The 27,923-nt window shown below is 38.5% G+C and overlaps 1 protein-coding gene and 1 long non-coding RNA gene across 2 annotated transcripts in view; one reads left to right on the top strand and one right to left on the bottom strand.

The window, feature by feature from the left end:
* Positions 1-1,048: 1,048 nt before the first annotated feature.
* Cybb (cytochrome b-245 beta chain) overlaps positions 1,049-27,923 on the top strand; it is a 35,493-nt gene continuing 8,618 nt past the window's right edge. Inside the window, exons 1-9 of the mRNA XM_075958341.1 lie at positions 1,049-1,146; positions 3,022-3,117; positions 4,666-4,776; positions 13,410-13,494; positions 14,995-15,140; positions 18,585-18,775; positions 20,499-20,628; positions 23,065-23,157; positions 26,662-26,915. Coding sequence (XP_075814456.1) covers positions 1,102-1,146; positions 3,022-3,117; positions 4,666-4,776; positions 13,410-13,494; positions 14,995-15,140; positions 18,585-18,775; positions 20,499-20,628; positions 23,065-23,157; positions 26,662-26,915 — 1,151 coding nt within the window. The 5' untranslated portion in view covers positions 1,049-1,101. The remainder of the gene's footprint in view (positions 1,147-3,021; positions 3,118-4,665; positions 4,777-13,409; positions 13,495-14,994; positions 15,141-18,584; positions 18,776-20,498; positions 20,629-23,064; positions 23,158-26,661; positions 26,916-27,923) is intronic.
* Positions 14,158-23,618, bottom strand: LOC142841468 (uncharacterized). Its single transcript, XR_012909077.1, has 3 exons — positions 23,551-23,618; positions 21,146-21,343; positions 14,158-14,227 (listed from the first exon to the last, which is right to left on the bottom strand). It is a non-coding gene; the product is annotated as an uncharacterized LOC142841468 (long non-coding RNA).

Genomic DNA, 27,923 nt, shown 5'->3' on the forward strand with positions numbered 1-27,923 from the left:
ATACATATGTATTAATATGTATGTTTCAAGTCACAAATATATGTACACAATATAGGCCTATATCTACTTTATGATAGAAAACTGAAACATGGTTAGCACTCTATAAACATCATCTATCACTCTTTTTACTTTACCCAGGGAGGATAAATACTGCTATAAGAGTTTGTCAGACAATGGCACTGAGTTTTGATTCTACTGCATGGACTGGTCTTGTGGGAGCCTAGTCTGTTTGGATGCTCACCTTCCTAGACCTGGATGGAGGGGGGAGGACCTTGGACTTCACACAGGGCAGGGAACCCTGACTGCTCCCTAAAGAGGGAGGGGGAGAGGGACTGCTGGGAGTGGGAGGGAAATGGGAGAAGAGGAGGTGGAAATTTTTAATATATAAATTTAAAAAAGGAGAAGAAAAAATAATGCTTAAAGAAAGTCATTTTTAAATTTATATATCTTTTTCGTTTACATGAAAAATATTCTAGTTCCAATAATTATATCTTTTGCAAATCAACTGAATAATTATAATGTTGTATAATCCATTTTTGTACAATCTCATTTCTGTTCAGTTTATTATTTAAACTGGAAAATATTGAAATTTTTATTCCCCTAAAATAAAACTACTCTTCTCAAAATAAAAAAAGAGTTTGTCAAAAGATCTCACATGTGTTCGGTATGTTTTACCCAGCACACACACGTTTTATCCACGGTTAGGCAGACACCTTGAAAATTACAAGTAGAAAACTAGTTAGTTTAAAAAAAACATAAGTCACTGTGTATAATATATTCGTAAACTGCACAAAATCTGATAAATGATAAAGCAAATTTTAAAACTTGACAAATATAGTCTCTCAGTTGTAGCAATTGGTTTCATTTTCCAATGTATTTACTTGTGATTGAATCACAAGATCTATTTTTCTTTCTGTAGTTTTTATGTGGTTTAAAGATTTAAATTTGTTATGGAAACAGGCTTTCAGTTGACCAATGATTAGCTAATTTCTGATAATAGCAAAGGAAACATATTGCCCCAATGCTGTTTTCATTTCCTCATGCAAAGAAGAAGCACAGTAGAGAAGAAAGGCAGACCCAGCACATTCACCCTTTGCTGCCATGGGGAACTGGGCTGTGAATGAGGGACTCTCCATCTTTGTCATTGTAAGTACCAACAAGAGGTAAATTATAATTCTTTAATGTGTTGGGGTTCTCTTGGGAGCTAACATAGAGCAATGGGTTTTCTTACTGTTGTTTGCTTAAGAAATTTACTTACACTGTGAACAAGCATCAATTTGTAAGTAGATTGAGTTAATTCTCCCATTTCAAACTTCTTAATTAAAACTATGCACCAACAGCTCTCATTTCTCCCAGTTTGTTTCTGAGTTACTAAGAATGTGGAATTAGCCAGCATTTAACAGAGAGAATAGAAGATCATACTAAAGATCTCTGAGATATTTTTCTTAGTTACTCGGAGGTAAATTTGTCTACTTTTTATGTTACCTACTTAAAATGCTCAATTAAAACCTTACTGTTTTCTGAATAATATTTATTCTTAAAGATTTCATGAATGGGAAAGGGATCTTTACTTCAGTAATAGAACCAAAACAACCAAAGTTCTCAAATTTCTTTTTAAAATAAGCACATTTTTCCCTAAGAGGTCTGAACTGTAGTCACTTGTGAATTTTGCAACAAATTGAGATGAAAGAATTGAAATAAATTATTTAGACTCATCTATATGTGGTATGTATGTTATATGTATTTATGTGCATATAAAGTATGTATATAATATTGAATTATATATGAACTATTAATCTTGAGAAATAATTTTGGAAATAAGGCTGTGGCTAATTTTCAATTACACATTGATTTCTGGTTTATACTTTTAAGTTAGTGTTCTCAGCAAAGCAATTATGGATGAATTGAATTGGAAGAAATGTAGTATCTATTCTTGCCAAATAGCTAATGAAGCACGATATCAAAATCACTTACGAAAGGAAGTTTTGTAAAAATTCACCACGTAATACATGGAGTGTTTGAGTTCTAGAGATGTAAATAAAATGAATAAAATTAAAACAACAAATATTTGATTGAAAGTCAGTTCATGCTAAACCAATATTCCAATGCAACATAGAAACATCAGGATTTAAAACTGGAGTCCTGACTCCTTACTGCCATTTTAAGAGCAGATTATTCACTTAAGAAACAAGTTGAAATAGAATTTTCATTCTAATTACAGTTTCCCCAGGAAGTAATCTTTTAAGTTGTGTATGCATATATTTGAAAATAAAGACATGGTTTAGAAATTTAGAGTTGGGGAGAGTGACAGGGCAAGAGAGGAAGTTTCTGTAGCGCCTTCTGTGTAAAGAGAGACTGTTATGAAACATTTATGGGTATTTAATAGCTAGTATTAATAATAGCTAGTAATTTCATATTGAAAGAAAATCACGTTGGAGCTGAAGGTAGAAGACTGGGTAGTATCAGCCCTTGATAAGGTTGTTGCTAGCATCAAATGCCAACTTAAAATCTAAAAAGTTTATTGTTTAAATTCCATGACCTTGACTCCTTTGCTCATGTTCAATATGCCCTCCTTTAAAAATGAAGGAAAACTTACCAAATAGAATGGTAAGCTGTATGTGCTGCAAGTAGGTGACGGGCATCTGGGAGAGGACAGTTCAATTTCCTACAGGTCGAGCAACAATACGTGTTCCATGTGTTCTCACTTTACTTTGTCAACCATTGTTACCTCTCTGATCTTAAGATGAAAAGAGACAAGGCAGGCTGATACTAACTTCGCATGCTGACCAAGTAGTGAAGCAATCATGCAAAACAACAAAGGCAGATCAAGCCAGTGACTGAAGAGTTGGGTGGCGCGGGGATAGGAAAGAGCTGCCTCGAAGCTGATTGTGCTCAGCTTTATGACCCCCTTTGTCAAAGTCTGAACGTGGGGGAAGTCCTGTCCTTCATTTGACTCCACTATTATAGGGAATCTACTTATTTAGGCTTATAAACCTCATCCGACTTTTTCTGTTTGTGCAGCTGGTGTGGTTGGGGTTGAATGTCTTCCTCTTTGTCAACTACTACAAGGTTTATGATGATGGACCTAAGTACTATTATACTCGAAAACTCCTCGGGGTAAGTGAACTTCCACCTCATGTAATATCAGCCAGCTCACACTTCTAGGCAGATGTGCTCGTATTTATTTATTCCTTTTAAGATTTAGAATGAATATTCTGACCAACCAAGACAACATCACCAGCTTTACTCCCCAGTTGCAAATTCTTTAGCAAGAATCACTTAAGACCTGACAGTGTAACAAAGTGAAGTGTGGTAGAGGGTCCTACCTGCATCCCTCTCTACCAATATGTGCCAAGCTTAACATAGGAATCTCTAGAATGGAAAGCCTACTGGTTTGACACTCATACAGGTTTGACACTGGTTTGACAATTGAAATTTTCTATATTTTTTCTAAGTTAAATGGTTCATATCATATTTTTGGCATGGAGAAGTCCTCCTCCTAATGACATGTGAAATGATCTTGAAAAAATCGACTTCAAGCTATTATCTGGAGACTTGCAGGAACTTGTTTGTGTACTACATCACTTCAGTAGGCCAGCCGAGCAGAGGTCCTTAAATTTCCTTGAGTCCCTAAGCAATCTGTTTCCTTGAACTGTCAGGTCTCTTCATCACAAATGAAAATAATTAGAACTACAGCCGCTCCCAGAGCACATCATTTGTTATATAATGCTTACATTAATAATGTTATAATCATATGTGTAAGTATTGCTAAACAATCATTTCACATTATTAAAATTGTCTCTACTGTATTCATGATGATCTGTTCTTGTATCATAGGCAACTTCTTTAGACATTGCTAAACCAGTTTCGCCCAAGTATTACACCATACCAGCTTAAGTTACTGTTAAGGTCTAAATGCTAAGGGGACTTTGTTTAAAATCAAAGATCTAGTTTTGATACTGACCTCTTGTTAATGGTATACATGCTCAAAGATTTAGGAGGAAGTAAACTGATGCATGCAACTTACTTTAAAATGTATCAACTGTATGGGAGGGGTGTCAAGGGATAGGAGTTCCTGCTGCACAAGCATGAGGCCAAGAGTTCAGTTCCCCAGTTCCCATGTAAAAAGCCAAGTGTGGTCACAGGCACCTATAATGCCACCACTGGAAGGGCAAGGGAGTAGTAGAGATAGTAGGATCCCTAGAGCTTGCTGAACACCAGACTAGACAAAAGACAGTGAGATCCTGGTTCAATCTGAGACCTTGTCTCACAGGAATAAAGCAGAGCACCATAGAAATACAGGAGGACACCTGATACTCTCCTCTGATGGAGGAAGGGGTGTAAAGCTAGGTAGGTGATAAAGCACACACACGAAAATTTAAAAAGTTTAGTCCGGCAGGTGGATAAAAAAAAAAAACTCAGTAAATTTCTTTCCACTTCTCTTCAGGTTTGAAAGTTTAAAATGTTCAGTTGGAGTAAACAGGCAGCTTCAGGTTAGAGTAAAGCATATCAGTGGACCCCAAGAAAACTCCTCCGCTGTGAAGGGAATTCCATTCCAGATGTCTTAAGGGAGCTTTTTGGGGTTCCATGATGGGACCCCAGGGAAGAGGAGAATGGGTATTCTGCTCACCAAAGTCTCTCTGCTCACAATCCTCTCTCTTCTAGTCAGCACTGGCTCTGGCCAGGGCACCTGCAGCCTGCCTGAATTTCAACTGCATGCTGATCCTGTTACCAGTGTGTCGAAATCTGCTCTCCTTCCTCAGGGGTTCCAGCGCGGTAAGAGCAAGCTTTCTACTGAGTGCCTCAAATTCTCAATCCGTCATGCCAAATGCTCTTTCTAAGGCAGAACAAAGTAATGCTTTGTGAAGCTTATCTTGTGTAGAATATTCATGAGCTGCACCATGTCCTATGCTGTAATATATATCATATATCTACACACACACACACACACACACACACACACACACACATATATATATATATATATATATCCCTGGAACAGTCATTTAATTTGAAAAATTTAAGAAGCAGCTAAACAAACTATACATCAACAACAGTACTGAAGTAAACATACATGTGTTAAGAGTATATGAGCCAGACATGTGATATTTAGGAACTAACTGTTCAAGACTATTTTTAAAATTTTATCATAGAAAACACATTTTCTGTGGAACATCTCAAGCAAATTAAATCAATGCGCAGAAAAACCCACTATATGAAAATAGGAGGAGAAATAGTTGATTCCTAGGGTGCCACATGTCTATAATCCCAGCAATGAGGAGCCCGAGACAGACAGTTCTTAAGTTTGAGCCTATTCCAGGCTACATAGGGAGCTCTAGGCCAGCCTTAGCTACACAGTGAAATTAAAAAAAAAACAAAAATAAAGAAAAGCAAAATAAACATTTATAGTCCCATGGGATTGGAAGTTTCGGGGCTTTCTACATGCCCAGAGCCCCCTTTGCCTTTACATTAATGTTTCAATGAGCACCTTGATATATATATATATATATATATATATATATATATATATATATATATATATATATATATAAACTGGTAACATTATATGAAGATAAAAATTAAATCATTGATATTTTTAAATTTAATACATGTTCAAATAACATTGTACAGAACAAAATATGGTAGATCCCATATAAAACATTAAAATAAAGAGCCATAGAGGATCAGATATGACAGATCAAATAAGACAGAAATGACATTAGATGGGGCAGGGAATGCCAGGAAGGTTGCAGAGGAAAAGTAGCCTGAATAGTGAGGATAAATCAACATTTAGAATTTGTTGATGAAACAGAAAAGTGTTCTATGTGGGCAAGAGATGGCATGGGCAAAAGCACAGAGCATGGTGAGACATCTTATTATCAAACAATGAGAAATACTATAATACTTTCTGTATCACCCTTTATTGTGTTCTATTTAAATGTGGTTTGTTGGGCAGATGGTGCAGCTCACTGGTACAGTGATTGCCAACCATGCATGAGGCTATGGCAACAATCATCAGTACCAAAAGAAACACAAAGGATAATATTTACCCAATGTATGAGTTGATGGCTAGATTGTTTTCCTTCTATGAACATTTGTGTACTTGGAGAATGAAGATGAATACAGTCAGGTTCTGTCTGGCTTGGGAGAAAGAGAGGTAGTGTATTCTTCCCATAAGAAGAAATATAGAACAGTGCACAGAATTGGGCAGGTTGAACATGTCAAGTCAAGGACAGGCAGCATCCTGAGCTTGATTTGATTTGGGTATATTTTCATGTAACTGCCTTTAAAATCTAATTATCAGCAAGACATTGCTTCACTTTGGATTTTTTTTCTATTCCTGGCCACACTGAAAAAAATTCCTGAGAAGTTTTAGGTGTTAGTGCCCTCCTGGGACCTTGAGTTTTGATGAACAGCCAGCCTTGCAGAATTGGTGCACTCCAGATTCAGTGAGAGATTTTGCCTCAAAACTAAGGTGGAAAGTAGAGGGAGACACTTGACATCGACCTCTGACTACCACACAGATGTCTACCCCTCCCCCATCTCTCTCCTAAAATCTTAAAATATTTAAGTTAAAATCAATTTTGAAGGACAATGGTAAGCAAACTCTGCTTCTGGGAGTACAGTAATTGTGGTGGGTAACTGTCTAGAGCAATGGTTCTGTTCTCAATCTTCCTGATGCTGCAACTAAAGTTCCTCATGTTGTGGGGAACATAAAATTATTTTTTTTGCTATTTCAGAGCTGTAATTTTGCTACTTCTGTCAATCACAATGTAAACATCCAAATTTTTCAGCCCCTTGTGAAAGAGATTTGCTCCATCCCCCAAAGGGTCATGCCCCACAGGTTGAGAACCACTGCTCTAAGATAAGACTGGGAAAGAAAGCAGGGATTTTACTGCGAAACTAGGAGCTTAAATATATAGCTAAAGAGTTAACGCTTGATCCAACAATTACTGAATATATGAACTAGATGGTGAGTTACAGGTACAGTTTGTGTTTCACTTTGCCTCCCTTTTCCTAGTCATACAACATTCCTATTAGTCTAAGAAGAGTTTCTATCTAGAAACATACAGCCCTCAATTTGCTAAAATGGCATGAGCAGACAATTAAACTTTGATACTCCCCACCTCTTTACAAAATACCATTTCATCTTAAACATACTCCCTAAATTCCACCCTCGGAGCTCTAGTTTTACACGAAGAGTCAGGAAACGGGGGTAACTCGGTAGTACAGCATTAACCTAGCACGCAGGACCCAAGTCGTGCCTCCAGTACTGCAAAGCCATATGTAGTTGAGCAAAATCTTAGACTCATTTTTGCTCATCAGCAAAACAACAAATTGGACAGGCAGAAATAAAAGAAGAATGTTGACAAATCATTTGAGGTTCTCTGAAAAGGGTCAGGTCCTTCATCTGGAAAATTCTGTGACAATGCTCCTTTATCCAAGTCATTATTTCAATGTATCACAATTTGATCTTGCAGACTGAGCAAAACCAGGGCAAAACCGAACAAGAGCACCTGCTGTTAGACATCAACCATGAGGCTTTCCAAATAATCTCCCAAGACTCCACGGAGATGCAATCTCACTGCATTGAAAGACAGATAGCCAAGCTACCCACCTATCTTGTACAGGAGCCACATGAAACCTTGCTAGATGAAACCATTGCACATTAACTTGTTTTGTTTTTATGGAGACATGATTCGGTTGCCTTTAAAAGAAATTCCCCCTGTCCCCATTTGAATACTTTCTATTTAGAGGAAGTAAAGCCTGAGAAACAGGCAGTGTTTTCACCAAGGTGGTCAGTTAAGAAATCCTGATTACCTCACAACCCGAAGTTGCATTGCCTTGAGGGCCCATGTCCCATGAGCAGCACATATAAAATGTCATCTTAGGGGCAACTTGTGGCCCACAGGTGAAGACCCTCATGAGAACCTTTAATAGCAGTGATTAAATTGGAGAAAAGCCCAATTCTATAACCAAATAGATTTTCACACAAAAGAACAATTTCCCCCACTTATTTATGTATTTATTTAAATTAGCAGACAAACTAAGGGTTCTCCTTCTGGTATTTTCATATATACTTGAATATTGTTGATCAGCTGCTCCACTACTTCCTTTTCCCATCTCTCTGCTCTCCATTTCTATGCTTCCTCCCCTAGAATTGTTCTTTGTGCTTTCATACCATCTATTCTGTTATCCCTGCCTACTTCCCCTCCCTCAAAGCAATGGTCTCTGACAGGTATGGCATGCCCTTCATTCTGGGCTTAACAAGCTGAAGTGTGAACTTTGAAAACTGCAGCTGCTCTCTGTTCGCGGTTTAAATGCACGAGTATGCTGTGGCTGATGTTGGAAGTGGGAGCGGCCACAGCTCACTGAAGCTCTGTAGAACTCATGTCGAGGGAGCGAGGTGGGAGCACGATTAACTGGGAGGAATCAGAGCCAGGAAATTGTGCTCCCAGAGCCTGTTCGCTTTTGTATGTGTCAACTAAACATCTTGAACTCTCCCTGTGGCTCTGTTTAATATGAGTATTTGAGCCTGCTAAATGACCTACTCTAGAAATGATAAGGATATAATAATTTCAAAAACTTGTTCCATTAACACCGTACTAACTAAACAGACACAGAATTTCTGTTCAGTTTTAGAGGTCCGAATCATTCAGACTTTGGTTTTGAATTCTTCTGGTTACCCAGAGGGGAAAAAGCCCTCTGGCTGTGTATCCTTAGGCCCCTCCCAAAAGGATAGAGGTAAAGGCTCTCAGCTAGCTTTGTGGAGAGAGATGGAAAAAGGATAGGCCTAAGCATACAGAAGTCTTTGATGAACTTCCATGTGTAGAAACAAATTTCTAACTTGTGACCATCCTAATCTTCAGGTCAGACTGAAACAGGAAGGTTAAAAGGTAAGGCTGTTTGCCTTATATAGTCTCAGAATCAGAAGGCCTCATCATGGCTCTGCCTCAAACCATGTGTCCTCCTAGAGGGAGCCCCTTTGTGCTTTTCATCTCAGGGATGATGTTAGCAGGGAAGCAGGTCAAATAATGCAAATTTAAACATAAATATGCCTTTCTAGGAAGGACTGTAGCTTAGTGGTAAAGAACACACCAAGTATAAAAGGCTCTATTTTCCATTTCCAGTGTTGAAAAAAAGAAGAAAAATGAACGAATATACTTTTAGTAAAAATATACTGATTATTTAAGTTTGTTGATTATTAAGTTGTCACCCTAGTAGAGGGCTTTCTATATATTAATAACTGGAGATACAAAGTGATTAAAGGCAGAAAGCCACAAGCTTTAGGAGCTTAGAGTCCTGTGGAAGAGATTTAGAATTAACATGGGATTTCAAAATTATAAAGAGGTCCATAAAAAAGTGTTATCCTTCATTTTTTCACATAGTTTTACTGCCACCATGTGTGGACATTACTGTCAGAGTCTTTACCTGAGTTCTGTCAGGAGATGTAAGGATAGCTCTTGACATTTTACCTAAAATGTTCATAAATATGTAATACAAATACAATCAGACCAAGTATACATAAAATAGAGCTTAAAAGCTTAAAATAACCCTATCAAATGAGTACTTCATTTTAGTTCCACTTTTCATTATTTTGAAATTCAGTTTCAATAGAGCATAGCAAATTGCCAGGATGTCCCAACAATTGCCCTTGCACTATAATGATAGTTTGTTGAAATTGGGCAAGGCTCTTTGTGACAGTAACAGAGAAACTTCCTTTTAGAAGTTAGTGGACAAAGGCAAAGAGGTAGTTCCATGAGGAAGCTGTAAGGCATGATGACAGCTTGGCTATTTGGGAGATGGCTGGTAATAATTTAGAGGTGAGCCGAAGCACAGAAATGGTATCTTTTATAGTAAGGAGGAACAGAAAGGACCCAAGCAATCAAAGATAAAGCCCGTCTTTCAAACTTTACAAACTGATCATCCCGCCTCATTTTCAGGAAGTGGTGAGGAGATCATTTTCTTGAAAGTTCAGCATCAGCATGACTTGTGGCTTCTCTTTAGGGTTGTTTACTATTGCTGACTACACTGAAGACAGTGGTTAGGAAAAATGAAGGCTTGCTGTCTTGGTAGGACCTGTTCCATTGACTCACTAGTTTTTTCTTTGAATCAAATGTTCTTTGCATTAATGCATGTTAAGATAAAATGGTTATCTCTGAATGGACTCTGTATTACCTAATCCTATCTCTCCATTGTTATGATACTGCATTTAGTTTTTCTATGGCTTCGTGTCAAAGTTAGCAAGGGCATCAACATCTATTATTTCACAAATTTTATCACTGCTAATGATAGCGATAAAGATGGGCCTATGCAGAGGATATAGGGGGCCCAACAAAGCCATACTATTTCTCTTCAAATTTGTTATAATTCAGAAGTTAGTAATTTTCCCCCTCAATCCCTCCTTCAAGAAACTGGAAAAGAAGCTGTAACAAATGTAGATAGGTTTAATGATCTTATTTTCAAGGCATGACCAAACAATTATTAAAGAACAATTTTACAAGTACATAGCATGTTGATCTCTGTACAGGATGCTTGCCCTCTAGCTGGAGACTCAAGGTACATTAGATGCGGAGTTAGTTACACAATGTCGCAAAATAACATCAGATTCTAATGAAACATCTCTCAATGACTACATGTCTCCTAGGGAAGAACTTTAATTATCATCAATTATCTATCATACAGGGGAGAAAATTAGTTTACAGCTAAGTAGTAGGTCTGTGACTCACAATAGATACATATGAAGACAAAATTTCCTTTCAAAAATAATTCATGGCTGCTCTCAACTATATTAATTCTCATCATGTGATTCTTTATCTGGTTTTGGTTTTTAGAGACAGGGTTTCTCTGTAGTTTTGGAGCCTGTCCTGGAACTCGCTCTGTTGAACAGGCTGGTCTCAAACTCACAGAGATCCACTTGTCTCTGCTTCCTGAGTGCTGAGATTATTGGTGTGCATCACCACCATCCAGACCATCCTGTGATTCTTAAGAGTCCAATCCAGTTTGCCACTCCAGGAAGGATGCTATTAGTTATCTACTCCTGTGCAACAGATTGTCCCAAATGCAATTGTTTTGAATAACCCTCATTTATAAGCTGGAAGTTGTATAAAGCAGAGGTTCAGCACCCTGTTTGACTTTTCTATTCAGCGTTCTGTGAAAGTAAGATTAAGAACATGTTTGCTGGGCTGAGAGCAAATGAGTGTACCTAGAAACTTGCTTAAAATATTCTTCTGAAAGTCTGGGCTTAGAGATAGAGTATGTTTCTAGCATGCACAGAGCCTTGGGTTCCACCTCAGCTCTCTAAAACAAAATAGAAAAACAACAAACCAAAAACCCCTTTCCAAGCTCCTTCCTAGCAAAATTCCATTCATTATAGTTTCAGGTCCCTGTCTCCTTGCTAGTAATCATCCCATGGTCACTTTTGGAGCCTACATGCCCCGCCACTTCAGCAACAGTACCTTAAATCCTTCTTGTATTTTTAATCTCTGACTTGACTTCCTCCACTTGGAACTTCTAGACCTAGATTTCAAGAGTTTATGTGATAGTGTTGGGTACCTGAGGGAAAAAAATCTCTCTCTTTAAGACAATTTTGGACTTTACATCTGCAGAATCCATTTTATCATTATCGTCTAACAAAATCACACACCCTAGTCACAGGTCTCATCCAAAGTCAAGGGAGAAGATTGCACAAGGTCATTACAAGTCTTCCAGAATTATGCCTATCAGAAGGACTCTTAAAAACTGAAGGACTGTGGCAGTTAAGAAACGGGAGGCTATTTTCTTAAAACTATAAAGGAGTTGCCTCATCTCAATGACCCCACTGTTAAAGCACAGTGGTAGCCCTTTAATATGCGCTTTGTGGGTTTCTTTCCATTCTAGTCTTTGTTCTCCTACCCTCACTTTCTTTGACCACTTTCCACTAAGGATCCCAAAACTTAAATTTAAGTCATATTTTTGAGGCACTTAGAATAATAATGATGGTGTCCTTGCATCTGATTTGATGGAAAGGGATGTGAACTTTAGAAAGCCAAAGTGAAATTTTAATTTCTTTGTCTGTAATGGAGATGAGAATACTTGCATTATTGCATTGAGTGATTAGTAAATAAGTAAATTACCTGGGTCCCACAAGATACTTGATTAAGCTTTTCTTCTTTATTTGGAAGCCTTATCATCTTCCTTACTAGTATTTTTGTGATTCAAAGAGTCACCTTTCATGTAACCTTCCTTCCTTTTAGGTGTGATGAACTGAGAAACAGTACAGCAGGTACAATTGTCCACCAATCATATCTTTCTACAAAGTCAGAATATTTTATTAAAAATAAGTAACCTCCTTATTTAAATTATATACAAAATTTACATCCATGTATTGACAATACCTAAGATTGTTTTAGAAGGTCACTGTCCTCTTTAAAGAACCTTAACTTTTTATGACAGTACTTTTAAACTGTGGTGCAAAGCAGCTAGAACAAGCCAATAGCCAGATTTTGTGAGGATAAGTGTCTATTTCAACCACCAACAAGATTTTGCTTTCTCTGCTTTGAGCACTGACTTGACTCCAGATTCAAATCCATGCATTCTAACATATGGATATGGGCCAAATGCCCTGGACAACTTTCTATTTTGAGTGTCAGGAGATGATATAAATTACTGCAATATTGATACAAAAATCTCTCTGATGATCTGGATTTAATCTCATCTCTGTCCGTTATGGACTATATCACATAAGGCAGGATAATCAATCACCTTTGTTTCCTCAGCTGTTAGGTAGGTAATGGTCTCTCCTTAATAAAACTGACATAAGAGTAAGAATTAAGTAAGCCAATACGTGTAAAAGGCTTAAAGAGTTCTTCCACAAGCTCTCAGTAACTGCTAGTTATCGTTGTCGCCATCAACATCATCATCATTATTTTTATTATTATTATGTGATGACAGTGATTTTCCTTGTAATGTCTGTGACCTAGATGACCTCCTTCTATAGTGTATATTAGCAATTGGGTTAAAGACCTACTCACTTGTTCTAGAACTGCTCACTCATTTTTGTCCCCACTGGACTCTTAGGAAACAAACAATAAGCCAACTCTTTATGAAATCGTAGGCCCCCTTTAAATAAATTTATCATAACTAGGAATATATTGTGTCAAAATTTAAAACTTTATACAATGAGAAAGGTATTTGAGAGAGGGCTTCATGTCACTATGAGAACAGGAACTATATTACTTAAGCTTGCTGTTTGAACAGGGAGAGATGACTTACTAACTCCATCAGTTTTCTTATCAACCAAGTGGATGGAAATATGTCCTCGTAGAGCAGTTATGAGAATTACATGAGCTGATGCATGTAAAGCAACTGGGACATAGAAGGCTTTGACATGAACAATTTTCACCATTCTCTTTTCTCTTCATCCAAAGTGTTGCTCAACAAGAATTCGAAGACAACTGGATCGGAACCTCACTTTCCATAAAATGGTGGCATGGATGATAGCGCTTCACACTGGTAAGATTGAAAAGACGTTTGAATTGCACACCAATTGTAACAGAGGAGCCCTCTATTCTTGGATACACACGTGTATCTGACTCTACAAGTCCATTATGTCCATCATATGGTGGTCAGATTAGTTCAGTTCAAATGCATTCAAACTCTATTTTCTGATGTTAGGATTTACACTTACAGTGTTTTTTTGAAAACCATACGATCTTCTTATATATATATAAAATAACAATATGCCATAAAGTCTGCCCTTGTATTCTCACCATTTTCCATGATCTTAGTATGAAAAATGTTTGTTAGTGGACACATAAAAATTTTTATTAATTCTACCGAATTACATTGCTACAAATGTAGGCTTTGTGGATTTTTGCAGTAAATCTACAGAAATATGAGCTATAAATTGAAAACATCTTAAGGAACCCCTTATTACCTACATACCTTAGTGATTATTACTATTATCACATATATGTATGCATACAATATGTTTTTATATGTAATGTATTGTATTATCACTGTTGTGGTAGGGGATGTGCCTAGAACTGTTAATATAGTCTCCATGAATTCACTTAAATATTTTATATGCCAGAAAATAGACACAAATAGTAATAAACAAAAAAGGCTTTAGTCTGCCTGTGAGGAATCTCTCTTACCTGATGAAAATGAGCTTACCTTAAAGGTGTTTAACTGGGTTTCTCTTCTATAAGATTGTGCAGGACGTTGAGTTGTGCTAAATGAAATGCTTCAAGAGAAATTAATGGTAATATTCTGTTAGAAAACAGTGTGCTATACCAGTAAGAATGCAGACACGGGTGCCACATAGCTTGGATTTGATCCTCAATTCAGCTGCTTTTTGGCTAGGTGACCTTGGGCAAGGTTTTAAAGCAGTCTATGCCCCGTTTCCCTCATCTTTTAGGTGACCTGATATTAAATGTACTTAGCTCATTGGTTTCATATAAGGATTGAGTAATTGTAAAGCCCTTCTAACAGTAGTAGTCCCTAGGAAGTTCTAGGCAAATGATAATGAGATAATGAATGCAGTTTTCTTTGTAACTTATTTTAAGACATTTATGCTGTTGACCATCAGCTCGTATTAATTCAATTATGTTTGTCACTGTACTCTGGAGGTGATTTATCAGACATCACATGATTTGTTTTCTCACTTGAGCACAGATACATTAGGGAAAAAGAGAAGATGTGACTATATCAAATGTCTATTTTAGAAATTGGTTGAATCTTCAGAACTGTTAGTTCAACATTCATTTTACAAATGAGGGAAGTAATACCAGAGAGACTGCACAATTTTCCCACAGTCACACAGGTGAAAAGAAGCTGGACTATTAGAACTGTCTTGCTTCAGTGGTTATTGGGACCCAGTTTTTGTTTACAGCATTCTGGACCGCATCCCTTTGTTTCACTTTGGAGTCAGAGGCTGTGGCCAGAAACCTTGACTCCAATAATGTTTGCATCCCTCTCCTTTTCTTTGTTTCTCTTCTCTGCCCTCTTCAGCGATCCATACCATTGCACATCTGTTCAATGTGGAGTGGTGTGTGAATGCCAGAGTCAACAATTCTGACCCATATTCAGTAGCACTCTCTCAAATTGGTGACAAGGACAATGAAGAGTATCTCAATTTTGCTAGAGAAAAAATCAAGGTAAGCCTCCTCTTTTCTGATTCAAATGTTTTCTGGGCTATTAAAACTGAGAACAATGAAAATCTATAATTTGTCTTTTAAAGTCAACAATGAAAGTTTGCCAATGGCTTAGAATGTAAGCCCTCTTGGTGGCATGTGCACAGACTACTCAGGTATTTCCTGAATCCCTGGACTCTCCTGGAGAAATTTTGTATGCAGATCCTGTAGGAACTCACACTCACCCATGACTGTGCACACAATAAAATAAAGAAGAGATTCATGTGCAATCAAAATTGGCTTTACTATTTGCCACAATGAAAGAGATTTCATGCCTTAAAGATGTCCAAGTGAATACCTGCAGAGGATGTTATAAGGGACTTGCTAGGCCACTTAGGCTTATATTAGATGATTTGAGGGAAGGCTTAAGAAAGCCAGTATTTGCTGGAAACAGAGGCAGAGACCCGCATCAGAGCACTGAACTGAGCTCCTAAAGTCCAGTTAGAGAGTGGGAGGAGTGAGAAAATGAACAAAGAGGTCAAGACCATGATGGATTCACCCACTGAAACAGTTTACCTGAGCTAATAGAAACTCACCAACTTCAGCCAGACTGGGAAGAAACAAGCATAGGATGAAACTAGTCCCTCTGAATGTGGTTGACAGTTGCTTGGCTAGGGCAGACTGAGGGGCCACTGGCAATGGCACCAGCATTTATCCCTACTGCGTGTACTGGCTTTTTGGTGCCTATTATCTTTGAATGAATACCTTGCTCAGCCTGGATATAGTAGGGAGGGCTTTGAACCTTCTCTAAAGCAGTGTGTCTTACTCTCTCCAAGGAGTGGATGGAGGTGGGGGGGTAAGTGGAGAGAATGGGAGGAGGGGAGAGAATGGGAACTTGGATTGATATGTATAATGAAGAAAAGATAGTTTCCTTTTTAGAAAATAAAAATAAAATAAAATAAAAATAAAGCCAGTATTTGTATGAATCATATATGATCCAAAATTGGGGGTATCTCTGGAACTACTTACTGTCTTACTTATTTTTCTGGGAGGCAGAAAGAAAAGAACAGGGCTATCTGAAATAAGTAAAGAACCCATGTTTTGTCTAAACTCAAGCATGATTTCAGAAAGGTATTGTCTTTTAAGATTTATTTAATTACTTTTGTTTTTGTGGGCACCTGTGAACGCCCATGGTATCTATGGATTCTCATCCCATGAGTTTCTGATGCTTCTTCCACTTAGAAAGGAGCTCCGGCCATTTTTATGAACCATGTGGTTTAGATAGTTAAGTTCCCCACTAAATTTTGAACACATTTTCTGAGGTTAGACAAACATCTACAAGACAAAAAAACTTTAATTTTTCCAAAATGTTTACATTCAAACTGACATAAGAAAAACTGGAATGATTCATAAATGCTTTTTTGTGATACCGTGGGTAATTTTTCTTTCCATTGTGCATTGTGATGTATAAGGATGACAATTTTTTAAAATTTTTATTCATTTTACATACCAACCACAGCCACAGTCCCCCTCCCCTGCCCTTCCTCCCACTCCCTCTTCCCCACCGAACCCACCCCCATCCACTCCTCAGAAAGGATTAAGGCCTCCCATGGGGAGTCAACAAAGCCTGGCACATGAAGTTGATGCAAGACCAAGCTCCTCTCCCCTGCTTCAAGACTGAACAAGGCAACCTATCATAGGGAATGGGCTCCAAAAAGTCAACCCATGTACCAGGGATAGATCCTAGTCCCACTGCCAGGGACCCCTCAAACAGACAAAGCTACACAACTGTCACTCACATGCAGAGGACTTAGTTCATGTCCCATGCAGGTCCCCAGCTGAGAGTCTAGAGTCCATGAACTCCCACTAGTTCGGGTAAGCTATCTCTGTAGATTTCCCCATCATGATCTTGTCTGTCTCCCACCTTTGCCCATATAATACTCCTCACTCTCTTTGATTGAACTCCCCAAGCTCAGCCTGGTACTTGGCTGTGGATCTCTGCATCTGCTTCCATTAATTACTGGATGAAGACTCTGGGATGTCAGAGTATTCGCCAATCTGATTGCAGGAAAAGGTCACTTAAGGCACACTCTCCACTATTGCTGGGAGTCTTAGCTAGGGTCATCCTTGTGGATTCCTGGGAATTTCCCTAGCGCCTGGTTTCTCCCTAACCCCATAAAAGTTCCCTCTATCAAGATGTCTCTTTCATTGCTCTCCCACTCCACCTCTCCCCGAACTCTACCGTCCTGTTCCCACATGTTCCTCCATCCTCTTCCCTCTACTGCCCCCCCAGTTTACCCAGGAGATCTTATCTATTTCCCCTTCCCAGGGTGATCTATGTGTCCCTCTTAGGGTTCTCCTTGTTACCTAGCTTCTCTGGAACTGTGGATTGTAATCTGGTTAAGGGATGACAATTTGACCATATTAGTTGAACTGACATTGTCATACTCTGTCCCAGTTTCCTTGGGTCACTTTTATTGGGTCTGAACTTCCCCCCATAGTATTTGCCTTCTCAATTCTTTCGCCTGTCTTCTCTTCTAAGGACTGCCTTGAGGCCCCCGTGTCTCTGCTTAAGGATGAGATCTGAAAGGATCTGCTTAGTTACTTCTCCCTGAGATGCCTTTGGCAAATAACTGATGAATGCAGGCCTTGAAGTATAGCTTCTTTCCCTTTAGTCAGTCCAAACTCTGAGGTATAGTTCACTCTCAGAGTGGTTTGTGCATGCCTGAGGGTACGACATTCTCTCAGCCTTATTAAATAGAATTCTCTGAGATGGGAGACAAAAACAACAACAACAAAGCAAAGCAAACAAACAAAATAGGGTCAGTCTCACAAGGGATAGCCTCAGCCTGACCCTGTGTATCTCTGTGTATCACGGCCTGCTTTTGCCAACTGCTAAGAGATCTGAGCATTTTACCATTTTATTTTCAGTTTCCTGAAATAGACAGAATGAGAGAACATCTCTAAGGTCAAGTTAAAGCTAGCCCTATGAGATGTTGTCCGTGAGTTGCCCCTTGCCTGGCTTTCTCCTTTTCTCTGAGCTGTGCCTTTGCTGAGCGGCTTCTCTTGGAACACCTTGTTTCTAAGTCACTTGCCCATGAACTGTCATCTCAGGATCCAGCATGGTGAAGCCCAGCCTCAGATGGCATCTATTCTAAATTCATTAGCCAACTAAGCACTGTGACCTTTTCAAATCAAAGAGATAGAGAACATAAGACACTTTGGGGACAACTTTTACTAGGCCAGTTCTTTATAGTTGAACTCCTTTAGAATCATAGAATGTAATTGTAATAGTTCTTATTTATCCATGACACCTCAACAATGTTAACAGTTTAAATTTGGAAGCCTCAACACCATATCTCTCTGAGCGCTATGATGAGGATAGCCAAAGGGACAGGAAATAAATTATACAACAGCTTTAATAGTGACACTCCTGCAATTATGAGCCTGCATGTTTCTATTTTCTAGAACCCTGAAGGAGGCCTCTACGTGGCCGTGACTCGGTTGGCTGGCATCACCGGCGTTGTTATCACACTGTGTCTCATATTAATTATCACATCCTCTACGAAAACCATCCGGAGGTCTTACTTTGAAGTATTCTGGTATACACACCATCTCTTTGTGATCTTCTTCATTGGCCTTGCCATCCATGGAGCTGAGTGAGTTTTCTACCTCCATTGCCAAAGGCTTTGGGTTCACTGTCTAGATGTATTATTGCCCAGTGACAGGCACAGTGACTTCCTTGCTTTTGTATGATCATCCTTTCTGCTGAGGGGATGTAATAGGACAGCAGAGGTCAGTCAAAAGAAACAACAACATCTTTGCTTTCTTGTTGTACCCATCTAATTTATAATGCAGCTACTTAAAATAAGCTTGAAACATATACCCAATATATAAAATAAACTGTCTATGTTTAGTTTCAAGGCTACTGTGTATGATTGTATAGATTGTCCACTACAAATTCCTACCTAAAGAGAAGCAAGGTAGTCTGTACTATGCTGGCCATACGTTATTGAAAGCATCGGTAGGTTCTTGACTGTCCACCACAGTGTTTCCTATGGGTAAATCACAAGTAGGTTAAGCAAAATCCCAAAGTAAAAGAGTTAGTGATTAATCAGTTGAAGAGGTTTTCTGTTGTCCAACTGGTTTTGATTTAAGCAAAAATCATTACTGGTTGCCTTCTGAGTATGAGGATCTATCTGCAGAACTGTGGAGGAATGCCTGCTAGAAAAACACGTGGGCATTGCCTTTCAACTTTTGAATATGACAAAAGTAATAACTTCTACCAAGCTCTATGTCAAGTGCTAAGAACTTGACATTCGATGTTTCTTTTAACTCCTCTAATGTATAGATTTGGAACCCCAAAGTAAAAATGGTAAAAATACATGTGCTGAACCACTCCCAAGTGGTGTGTAGCCTACAGAACAGGTGTTCTAGAGTGGGCTGTGGTGAGCACTCCCATAAAGATACACGGTGCTAGACTGTATGCTTGGGAAAATCTGCTTTAATATCAGGTTTCATTTTTCTACTCTTTTATACCACCTGCACAGAAGAGCCAAGCCCAGGGAAGTTCCATGATGGGTATAGAGTTCCAGGAACATAAGGGTGGGGGAAAGTCAATATGCAAAACTCAAGCCAAGTCAGCTAGGGGTGAGCAAGTCTTGAGAGTGAAAAGAGGAAGGATGAGAAGCAGCAACTGGGGCCACCTTCTATGTGCATTCTTAGCCTACTTCCCGATTTGAAACCCTCATAAACTCTTTCTAAGCACTGAGAAATCTGTGGGATGAACAATCTCCTGAGTCCCCTAAAGTAACAGGTGTTAAGGTGAAACTCACTCACAATCCAGCTATCTCAGAGAATCCTACAAAAGTGAGGCATTACTTCCTCTCCCTCCTTTACCAATCCCACCACTTCCTGTTTGGAGAGTGGCACAGAGAGCTGTCTTCCTTTGGATTAGACATAGATGTATTTGCTTAGTCTCTATCTAAGTCACAGTTGCTATTTACACTGGTTAAGTGGTTGCTCGGGATCTCATGGCTAGGTAACGATTGAACTGGATTTGAAATTCTGATTTGCAGACTTTTGCTCCTATTATTTAGAGCACAAGGAGAAAAATCGTATTTTTCTATTATTTATTCCCCATAGGAACTAGAGAATAAAGATCTTTTGTAATTACTATTCCTCAGACTCCTGCTTTTCCCATGCCATGTCCATTGGTCACTAAATCCAATCTTTAAGGAGGAAATGTAAGGGTATACAGCTCGTTGTTAGAGTGCTTGCCTAGCATATATGAGGCCCTGAATTCCAAGCGTCTAAAACACTCAAACAGCTTACTGTCTCATTAGTAAGTGATGAAGACTTACTTTTTTTTTAATTCATCAGACGAATTGTACGTGGACAGACCACAGATAGTTTGAATGAGCATGATATAAAATTCTGTGAAGACAAAATCTCAGAATGGGGAAGAATAAAGCAGTGCCCAGTACCCAAGTTCTCTGGAAACCCTCCTATGGTATGTATTTTTATTATTTCTTTTAAAGCGCTATTACTGGTAGGTTTAAGAAACAGGTACAAATATTGTTATAGATACTTTACTATGTGAATTGGCTAGAACTTTTTCTTGAAAAACAAACTTTACATTCATTGATCTGTTGTCAATGTCCTAGAATGAAGTTGAAAAGCAATGATTTTAAATTGCTCTTTGGGCTTAAGAGCCACCACTACCACCAACACCATCTCCTCCTCTTCTTCTGGCTATGAAGATCACAATAATATCAGTTAATGATTTTCAGAGGTGCACTTAGGGATTCTATCCTGATATGAATTGTATGGCTCAAATGATCCACCTATAAGGAGCTGTGGATCTCTTTGGATACCGGGAAGTCTATATGGCATTCTATATGGCTTCAGAACTGTTAAGAAAACGGATGAATTAGCACATTGGGCTGCCTTTATTCATCAGAGGATCCTATCTATCAGGATGACAAAGGTTCCACAGCCAAAATCATACAAACACCAAAGGCAGTCACCTTGTGAAAGAGGAGAGCCAAGGCAAGGGCAAACGGGGAAACAAGGTGAAACTCTTGCTTTCTCCCGTAGAGAGTTCTTCTGAACTCCACTCTGGGTGGTCTTCGATATCTCTGCCCCATAAAGCAAGCTTTATAATCTTCATGTTATCTTTCTTTCCATTGGTAGACATTATAATCTGTTGGTTGCTGTGATAGCCACTGTTGTAAAATGAAACAAAAGTCAACATTTGTCTCGGGCTTCTGACTAGTGCTCTAACTCTTTTGTATAACTAGTATTATAACTCTCCTGCATTGTATAACATAAAGACAAATCTATCCCATTTTCTCCTGTTGGCATGGGAATATTCTTTTACTATGCCCATCACTCTGAAGCAGCTTAATGTTTTTGAGTATCCTTGTTCATAAATGTAATCAAGCTGACTCAGCAGTGACTTGCCCCTACTATATTCATCCATTAATAGAAAGCGTACAAAACAAACCTTATTTTTAGTTAGTTTATGGGCTATGGAAGGCACAGTTCCTTGATGACAGCTAGAGTGAGTTCTACTATCTTTGCAGGCAGCAATCACAAAATTACTTCTAGGTTTCTGAGGCTATCAAAGGAAATGTCCAAGTATAGTGCCATTAAATGTAACTCTATGGTATCAACCAGGAAATAGATGGGAGACTTTTAAATATCCATCTTATAAAGATGAGGTAGACCAAAAGAATACTCCATATCTCTGTTACAGATATTCTTCACTTTTGAATAGTGGTGTGAAGAATCTGAGTACTTTTAATTTTTCCAACAATATAATGTCAAAAATATAGTTTATTTCAGCTTATAACTCTCAGGTCACACTCCATCACTGAAGGAAGTTAAGGCAAGAACACAAGGCAGGAACTAATTAATGCAGAGGCCATGGAAGGGTACTGCTTACTGGCTTGCTTTTACTGGCTTGCTTCTCCTGGCTTGCTCGGTCTGCTTTCTTACAGAGACCAGGACCACCAGCCCAAGTGTTACACTGCCCACAATGAGCTGGGCCCTCTCTCATCAATCAGCAATCAAGAAAATGCCCTACAGACTTGGAAATCTGGATGGAAGCATTTTCTCAATTGAGATTCCTCTCCCAAGATAACTCTAGCTTGTGTCAAGTTGACAAGAAAAACAATAACAAAACCAACCAGAATACATGAAGAACATGGCTCTTATTTTCTACTTCAGATTCCATTCTAGAAAATTAAATTTTAGATATTTCTAATTTTTTGGTACTTCAAATATTAGATTAGAAATCCAACTGGTAGAACTGTTGGGCCTAAATGTTGATTTGGAGCCTAAAAATCTATGAAGCAATTTCCATATTCTAATCAGAGACTTAGATAGAAGCTTTAGAATCTTCATGTGTGTCCCTTCAGCAAAAGCACTGCATAGCTCCTAGAGTTTACCATAATGCTGAGGAAGACAGCTGAAGTCTTGCGCAAAATTTGTCATCTTGAAAAGGATTAATTGGAGACTCAGTGGCTGGGAGAAAACAATTGCAACGTTGCATTAAAAAAATTCTTGTGTTGCTGAAAAGAGTCAGGTTCACTCTGGGACCATCTGTCCTCTGTTGTAGGCTAGTCCAACTTTGGTTGTAACACTGAGAGGAAATCTCATTCTTGTAGGAAATTCTTCTTTGGAAAGCCTCACACCACAGCTACAGATCATACAACATATAACCCCAAACGTCTGTTTTACTGACTTTACACTTTATCTTAACATTTGATAGTTTAATATATTATGTTTTATTTTTTTAAAAAAAACTGCTCATCAGTAGTAAATACTTAAACAAGCTTACAGAGGTTAGTCTGGCTTGTAAAATGATTTCTTCTTCTTAATATTTAACTAGCTGTCACCACTCCCCTTAACACATCTCATTTTGTATTTGATGCAATTACAGACTTGGAAATGGATAGTGGGTCCCATGTTCCTGTATCTCTGTGAGAGGCTGGTCCGGTTTTGGCGATCACAACAGAAGGTGGTCATCACCAAGGTATTCACTCATGTCGGAATTCTTAGTAGCTAAGTATCACATGGGCATGTCTCCTCATATTCTCTACATTGATGTTCAAAAAGATCTCTTTGCCATGTTATTTTTATTAAACTGAAAACAGAAACCCTACAGTTTATTTGAATGAATTTAACTTAATGATGAAATGAATTGGCCTTTAAGTGGGGACACTATAACGTATCACTTTTTATGATACCTGCCTCCACACACACATGTATTAGTGAGACAAAAACTTTCAGGTACTAAAAACAGCAAGAAGCATATAAAGGAGGTTGAAAGACCTTTCTAGTTCCTTTTTCTATTCTTTATAAGTAATTACAGTGTATGAATGCTGCAGTGTTCAATATATCAAGTGGATTAAGACATAATTTTTACCTTGCACTTGGTCTCCAGGCTCCAAGTCTGGAGTGCTTTTTCTCTGTTTTCCTATGTTTTGTTTTTCCTTATGAAATAAAGAGATAAACAATTAGATAGACTCTATCAGATAGATAGATGATAGATAGATAGAAGATAGATGATAGATAGATAGATAAATAGATAGATAGATAGAAGATAGATAGGAAAGTTCCTTGTTACGTAAATACCCAACAAGATTGTTTTGTCAAATAAAATTTAATTATGATCAATTCATTTCAAAAAGGATTTACAAAAAACCTATTATAGGTCATGTTTTGAAAGACACAAAAATTCCTTCTGTCTTCCTTCTAACTTATTTCAGTTGATACCTATGGAGAGTCATAGTAGAGCTAGTCCTGCTTGCATTGAGAGTTTTGCAATGTAGGAACATGCAACGGCTCTCCTTTTATGTTATGTATATTGTAATATTTTTAAAAGTCTAGCAATTGACAAAGATGCCTGCCACAATTTTTTCCATTCATAAATAAGAAATGACCAAACCAGACAAATATTTCTCCTTAATGTGTTTCTAGGGTAAATTTGTTATCTTGTGAAGAAAATAAACGTTCACTTTCTTCTCATGAAATACAAGAAACAGGGGTTATCTAAAAATACTCCAATGAGAATGCTGTCTACTAAAATGTCTTTTGTTAAAGTCTCCTTGTGCGTATAGTAATAAAACTGCAACATGAAAGAACTGTTTATACTACACAAAATTACAACATGGTAAACAATTTTCAACATAATTTTCTCTATTCAAAATGATGCTTTGCAATTCTGTATTTCAGAGCAGAGGAAGTTGTTTGCAGCCTTGTCGTATGAGATACTCTTAAATCCCAAGTTTTGAAAATGTTTTACAATGTTTTGGTGGTTCTACGGGTTAAACTCAGGCATCACATATGCTAAGCATGTACTTTGGCACTTGGCTGCAGCCTTAATAGTAACTTTTATTAGTAGCAGTCCCCACATTTCTGAAGTTTCTCATGGACAGAAAAGCTCAGCAATATCAGTGAGCTTGGAAAAGCTGTTTCCATTCTCTAGAACTTTCCCTCCTTTGATGTCCTTTGGATTGTCTGGACTTGTATCTCTGAAATTCTTCTAGGTATGGTAGGTGTCTTCGAGCAGTACATTACCTTTCCATTTGGTTTTAAGTTTGACTTCAATTTCAGTTAGCTCATAATTGTATATCTTTATAAGCTACAATGTAGTGTTCCCCTGTGCTATACCTGTGTAGCCAAGTAAAGCAGTAGCACAGCTTTCAAGTCAAACATACATGATTTCACTGTTTAAAAAAAATGCCCAGTCTCCCAGAAGTCTTGACATATGGAACCTACCATTCAGCACCAGAACACCACAACCTAGTCATTCTACCTGACTGCAAGTCAGTACCTATGAACTCCCATGCCTCCTGGCGCCCTGCTCCCCTTATCCTTTGCCGCCCACCCTCTTAGGCTCAGTTTCTATGCACTGAACTCTCTCGCATTCATCATATCAGTGAGTTTATGCTGCATTCGTGTCTGGCTTATTTCACTTACGTCATTCAGGTTCGTGTTGTACATGGCCAGATGCCACCCTTTTAAAGCTTTTAATAGCCATCTACTGTGAAAATGCGGCATATTTTCTTTATCCAGTCATTGTTGCCACAGTTAGGTTGATTCCAGAGCATTGCTGTAGTGCTGAAATAGACCTGGAAGTGACAATATCCTTTTGACAAGAAAGAGGATCTACTTTCTGTTTCCCTTATTCTGTTCTGTTTTAGAGTTAGCTATCTGTTGAATTAGGAGTGGCGGGCTGCATCCCCGGCACCTGGCTGCCCGCACGGCTAGCTTTACCCGAAATAATTACACGGAAACTGTATTCTTTTAAACATGGCTTGGCCCATTATATCTAGCCTTTTCTCGGCTAACTCTTGAACCTGGACTAGCCCATTTCTTATAATCTGTGTAGCCCATGAGCTGGCTTACCAGGAATGATCTTAACCTGCGTCTGCCTGGAGTGGGAGAATCATGGCGACTCCTGACTCAGCTTCTTTCTCCCAGCATTCTGTTCTGTTTACTCCTCCCACCTATGTTTTAACCTATGAGGGCCAAGCAGTTTCTTTATTGCTTAACCAGTGAAATCAACAGATTGATATATGATACTCCCACATCAGCTATCTATTTACTAGATTTGGATAATTCAGATAGACCTTAAATGGACTGTTGTGTATATGGAGAATAAATATAGTGCCTGACTTGGGGAGAGATGGATGGCGTTCTTTCTGGGAGGAGAAGTGCAGAAGCAGGATACGTTAAGATGTGATTCAGTACAAGAACAGACAGTATGGTTAACTTCATTTGGGAGCTGTTGTAATATATCTAGTTAGTGAAATCTCTACGTTCTGTCTATCTGCCAACACCCTCTCTCATGACCAGGGAAGACAGAAAGAATGAACTAGAAACTTTTCTTTCTATTTTTTTGTGTCTTTTTTAGCATCTGAGAGAGAGAGAAATCACAGCAGACAGATAGTTTTCATTTCCTGCTAGAGACTGTGAAACAGAAATGTACGTAAAAGACTTATTAGGAGTGTGTTCTCAGGGGCTATATTCATAATGAAAGTTAAACCAGATGTGGTAGCACGTTCACATGATCCCAGTAATCAGGAAGTTGAAGAATGAGAGCCTGAACTCAAGGGCAGTTTGGGCTACATCACGAGTTACAAGCTACCCTGGGCTACATACAGAAACCATATCTCAAAACAAACAAGAGAAAAACAGTTAAAACATTTAGAAAGGTAAAATGAGGAAGAGAGAGGAGCTGACCTGGTGCCCACTGTGGTTACAGCTGCAATGTCAGGTGATCCTACAAGGGAGAGCTGGAGCTGTCTCAGACTGAAGAGAGAAAACTAGGACTTTGTGCCCATCCTTCAGTCCATCCTTAGCCAAAGGCTATAATTGAGGACAAATCCCAAATGACAGATATAGCTGCTTCTGTGTTGGTCTTTTAAAAAGAAGCACAGGTAGGGCATCTTAATTATTTTATCCATGTGAATCCTAAAAGTGCAAATGTTTTGGTGACACGTAATTTTCGGGGTCATGTTTTATTCCATAGGTGGTCACTCACCCTTTCAAAACCATTGAGCTTCAGATGAAGAAGAAAGGATTCAAGATGGAGGTGGGACAGTACATTTTTGTCAAGTGTCCTAAGGTGTCCAAGCTGGAATGGCACCCATTCACCCTGACCTCTGCGCCTGAGGAAGACTTTTTTAGCATTCATATCCGTATTGTGGGAGACTGGACAGAAGGGCTGTTCAATGCTTGTGGCTGTGATAAGCAAGAGTTCCAAGATGCCTGGAAACTACCTAAGTGAGTACAGAACACGTATGGAAAACGTGCATGAGTTTAGGAGAAATGGTGCTAAATGGTTGTGATTCTCCATCTCACCACCTGATCTTCTGAGTGACAAAGCACATTGGTTCAAAGAATATAGTTTATGTCTGTTTACCATTGCATGTGGGATGTTTATGCGTATGTTTAGATATCTTAGGTAAACTAGAAAGCATTGATATCAAGTATTAGTAATAACCTCAACTTTCTTTAAATATGTAAGGGTCAAGGCCAAGTTATGTTAACTTTTTCTGACAAACAAAAATTATATCAGAGATACTCTTAAATTTTAAATGATGTCATTTGTTTGAAAGTATTATTTGTTTTGCATCCTTCTCTCCACTTGTCTCACACAGTACTAGGGACACTGTAGACACTAAAGAAAGGCTTTTCAAGTTATTTCGTGAATAAACAAATGGAAAGTGATCCTATCAACTCAACACTATGTTATTATGTAAAACATTCTTATCTTAATATGTAATGCAATTAGGAATTTCAAATGTGGATTGCCCTGCCAGGCATGGGGCCCATGCCTATAATTCCAGTACTTGGGAAGTGGAAGCAGGGGGATCAGGAGTTCAAGGTCCTCCCTGATAACACAGAAACTTTTGAGGCCAGCCTGGGCTGCTTGAGATTGGTTTTAAAAAACAAAACAAAACAAACAAACAAATGAACAAGCAAAAAACCCAAGGGGCTTCCCATATGGCTTGATGAGTAATAGAGCTTGCTGTGCAGACCAGATGTCCTGAGTCCATTCCCTGTCCTCCTGGATTACATGGTTGAAGAAGAGAAACTCCTGAAAGTTTCTCATGTGCACTTTGGCAAATGTGCACACACACACACACACACACACACACACACACACACACACACACACACACATCATCATCATCATCATCATCATCATCATCATAGCAAAAATCAGATATACTTCTCCATACCAAGAGACAAAGGTGAGCTGGAGAGATGGCTCAGCCATTAAGAGTA

This window comes from Microtus pennsylvanicus, chromosome X (genome assembly GCF_037038515.1).
Source record: "Microtus pennsylvanicus isolate mMicPen1 chromosome X, mMicPen1.hap1, whole genome shotgun sequence".
Lineage (NCBI taxonomy): Eukaryota > Metazoa > Chordata > Mammalia > Rodentia > Cricetidae > Microtus > Microtus pennsylvanicus.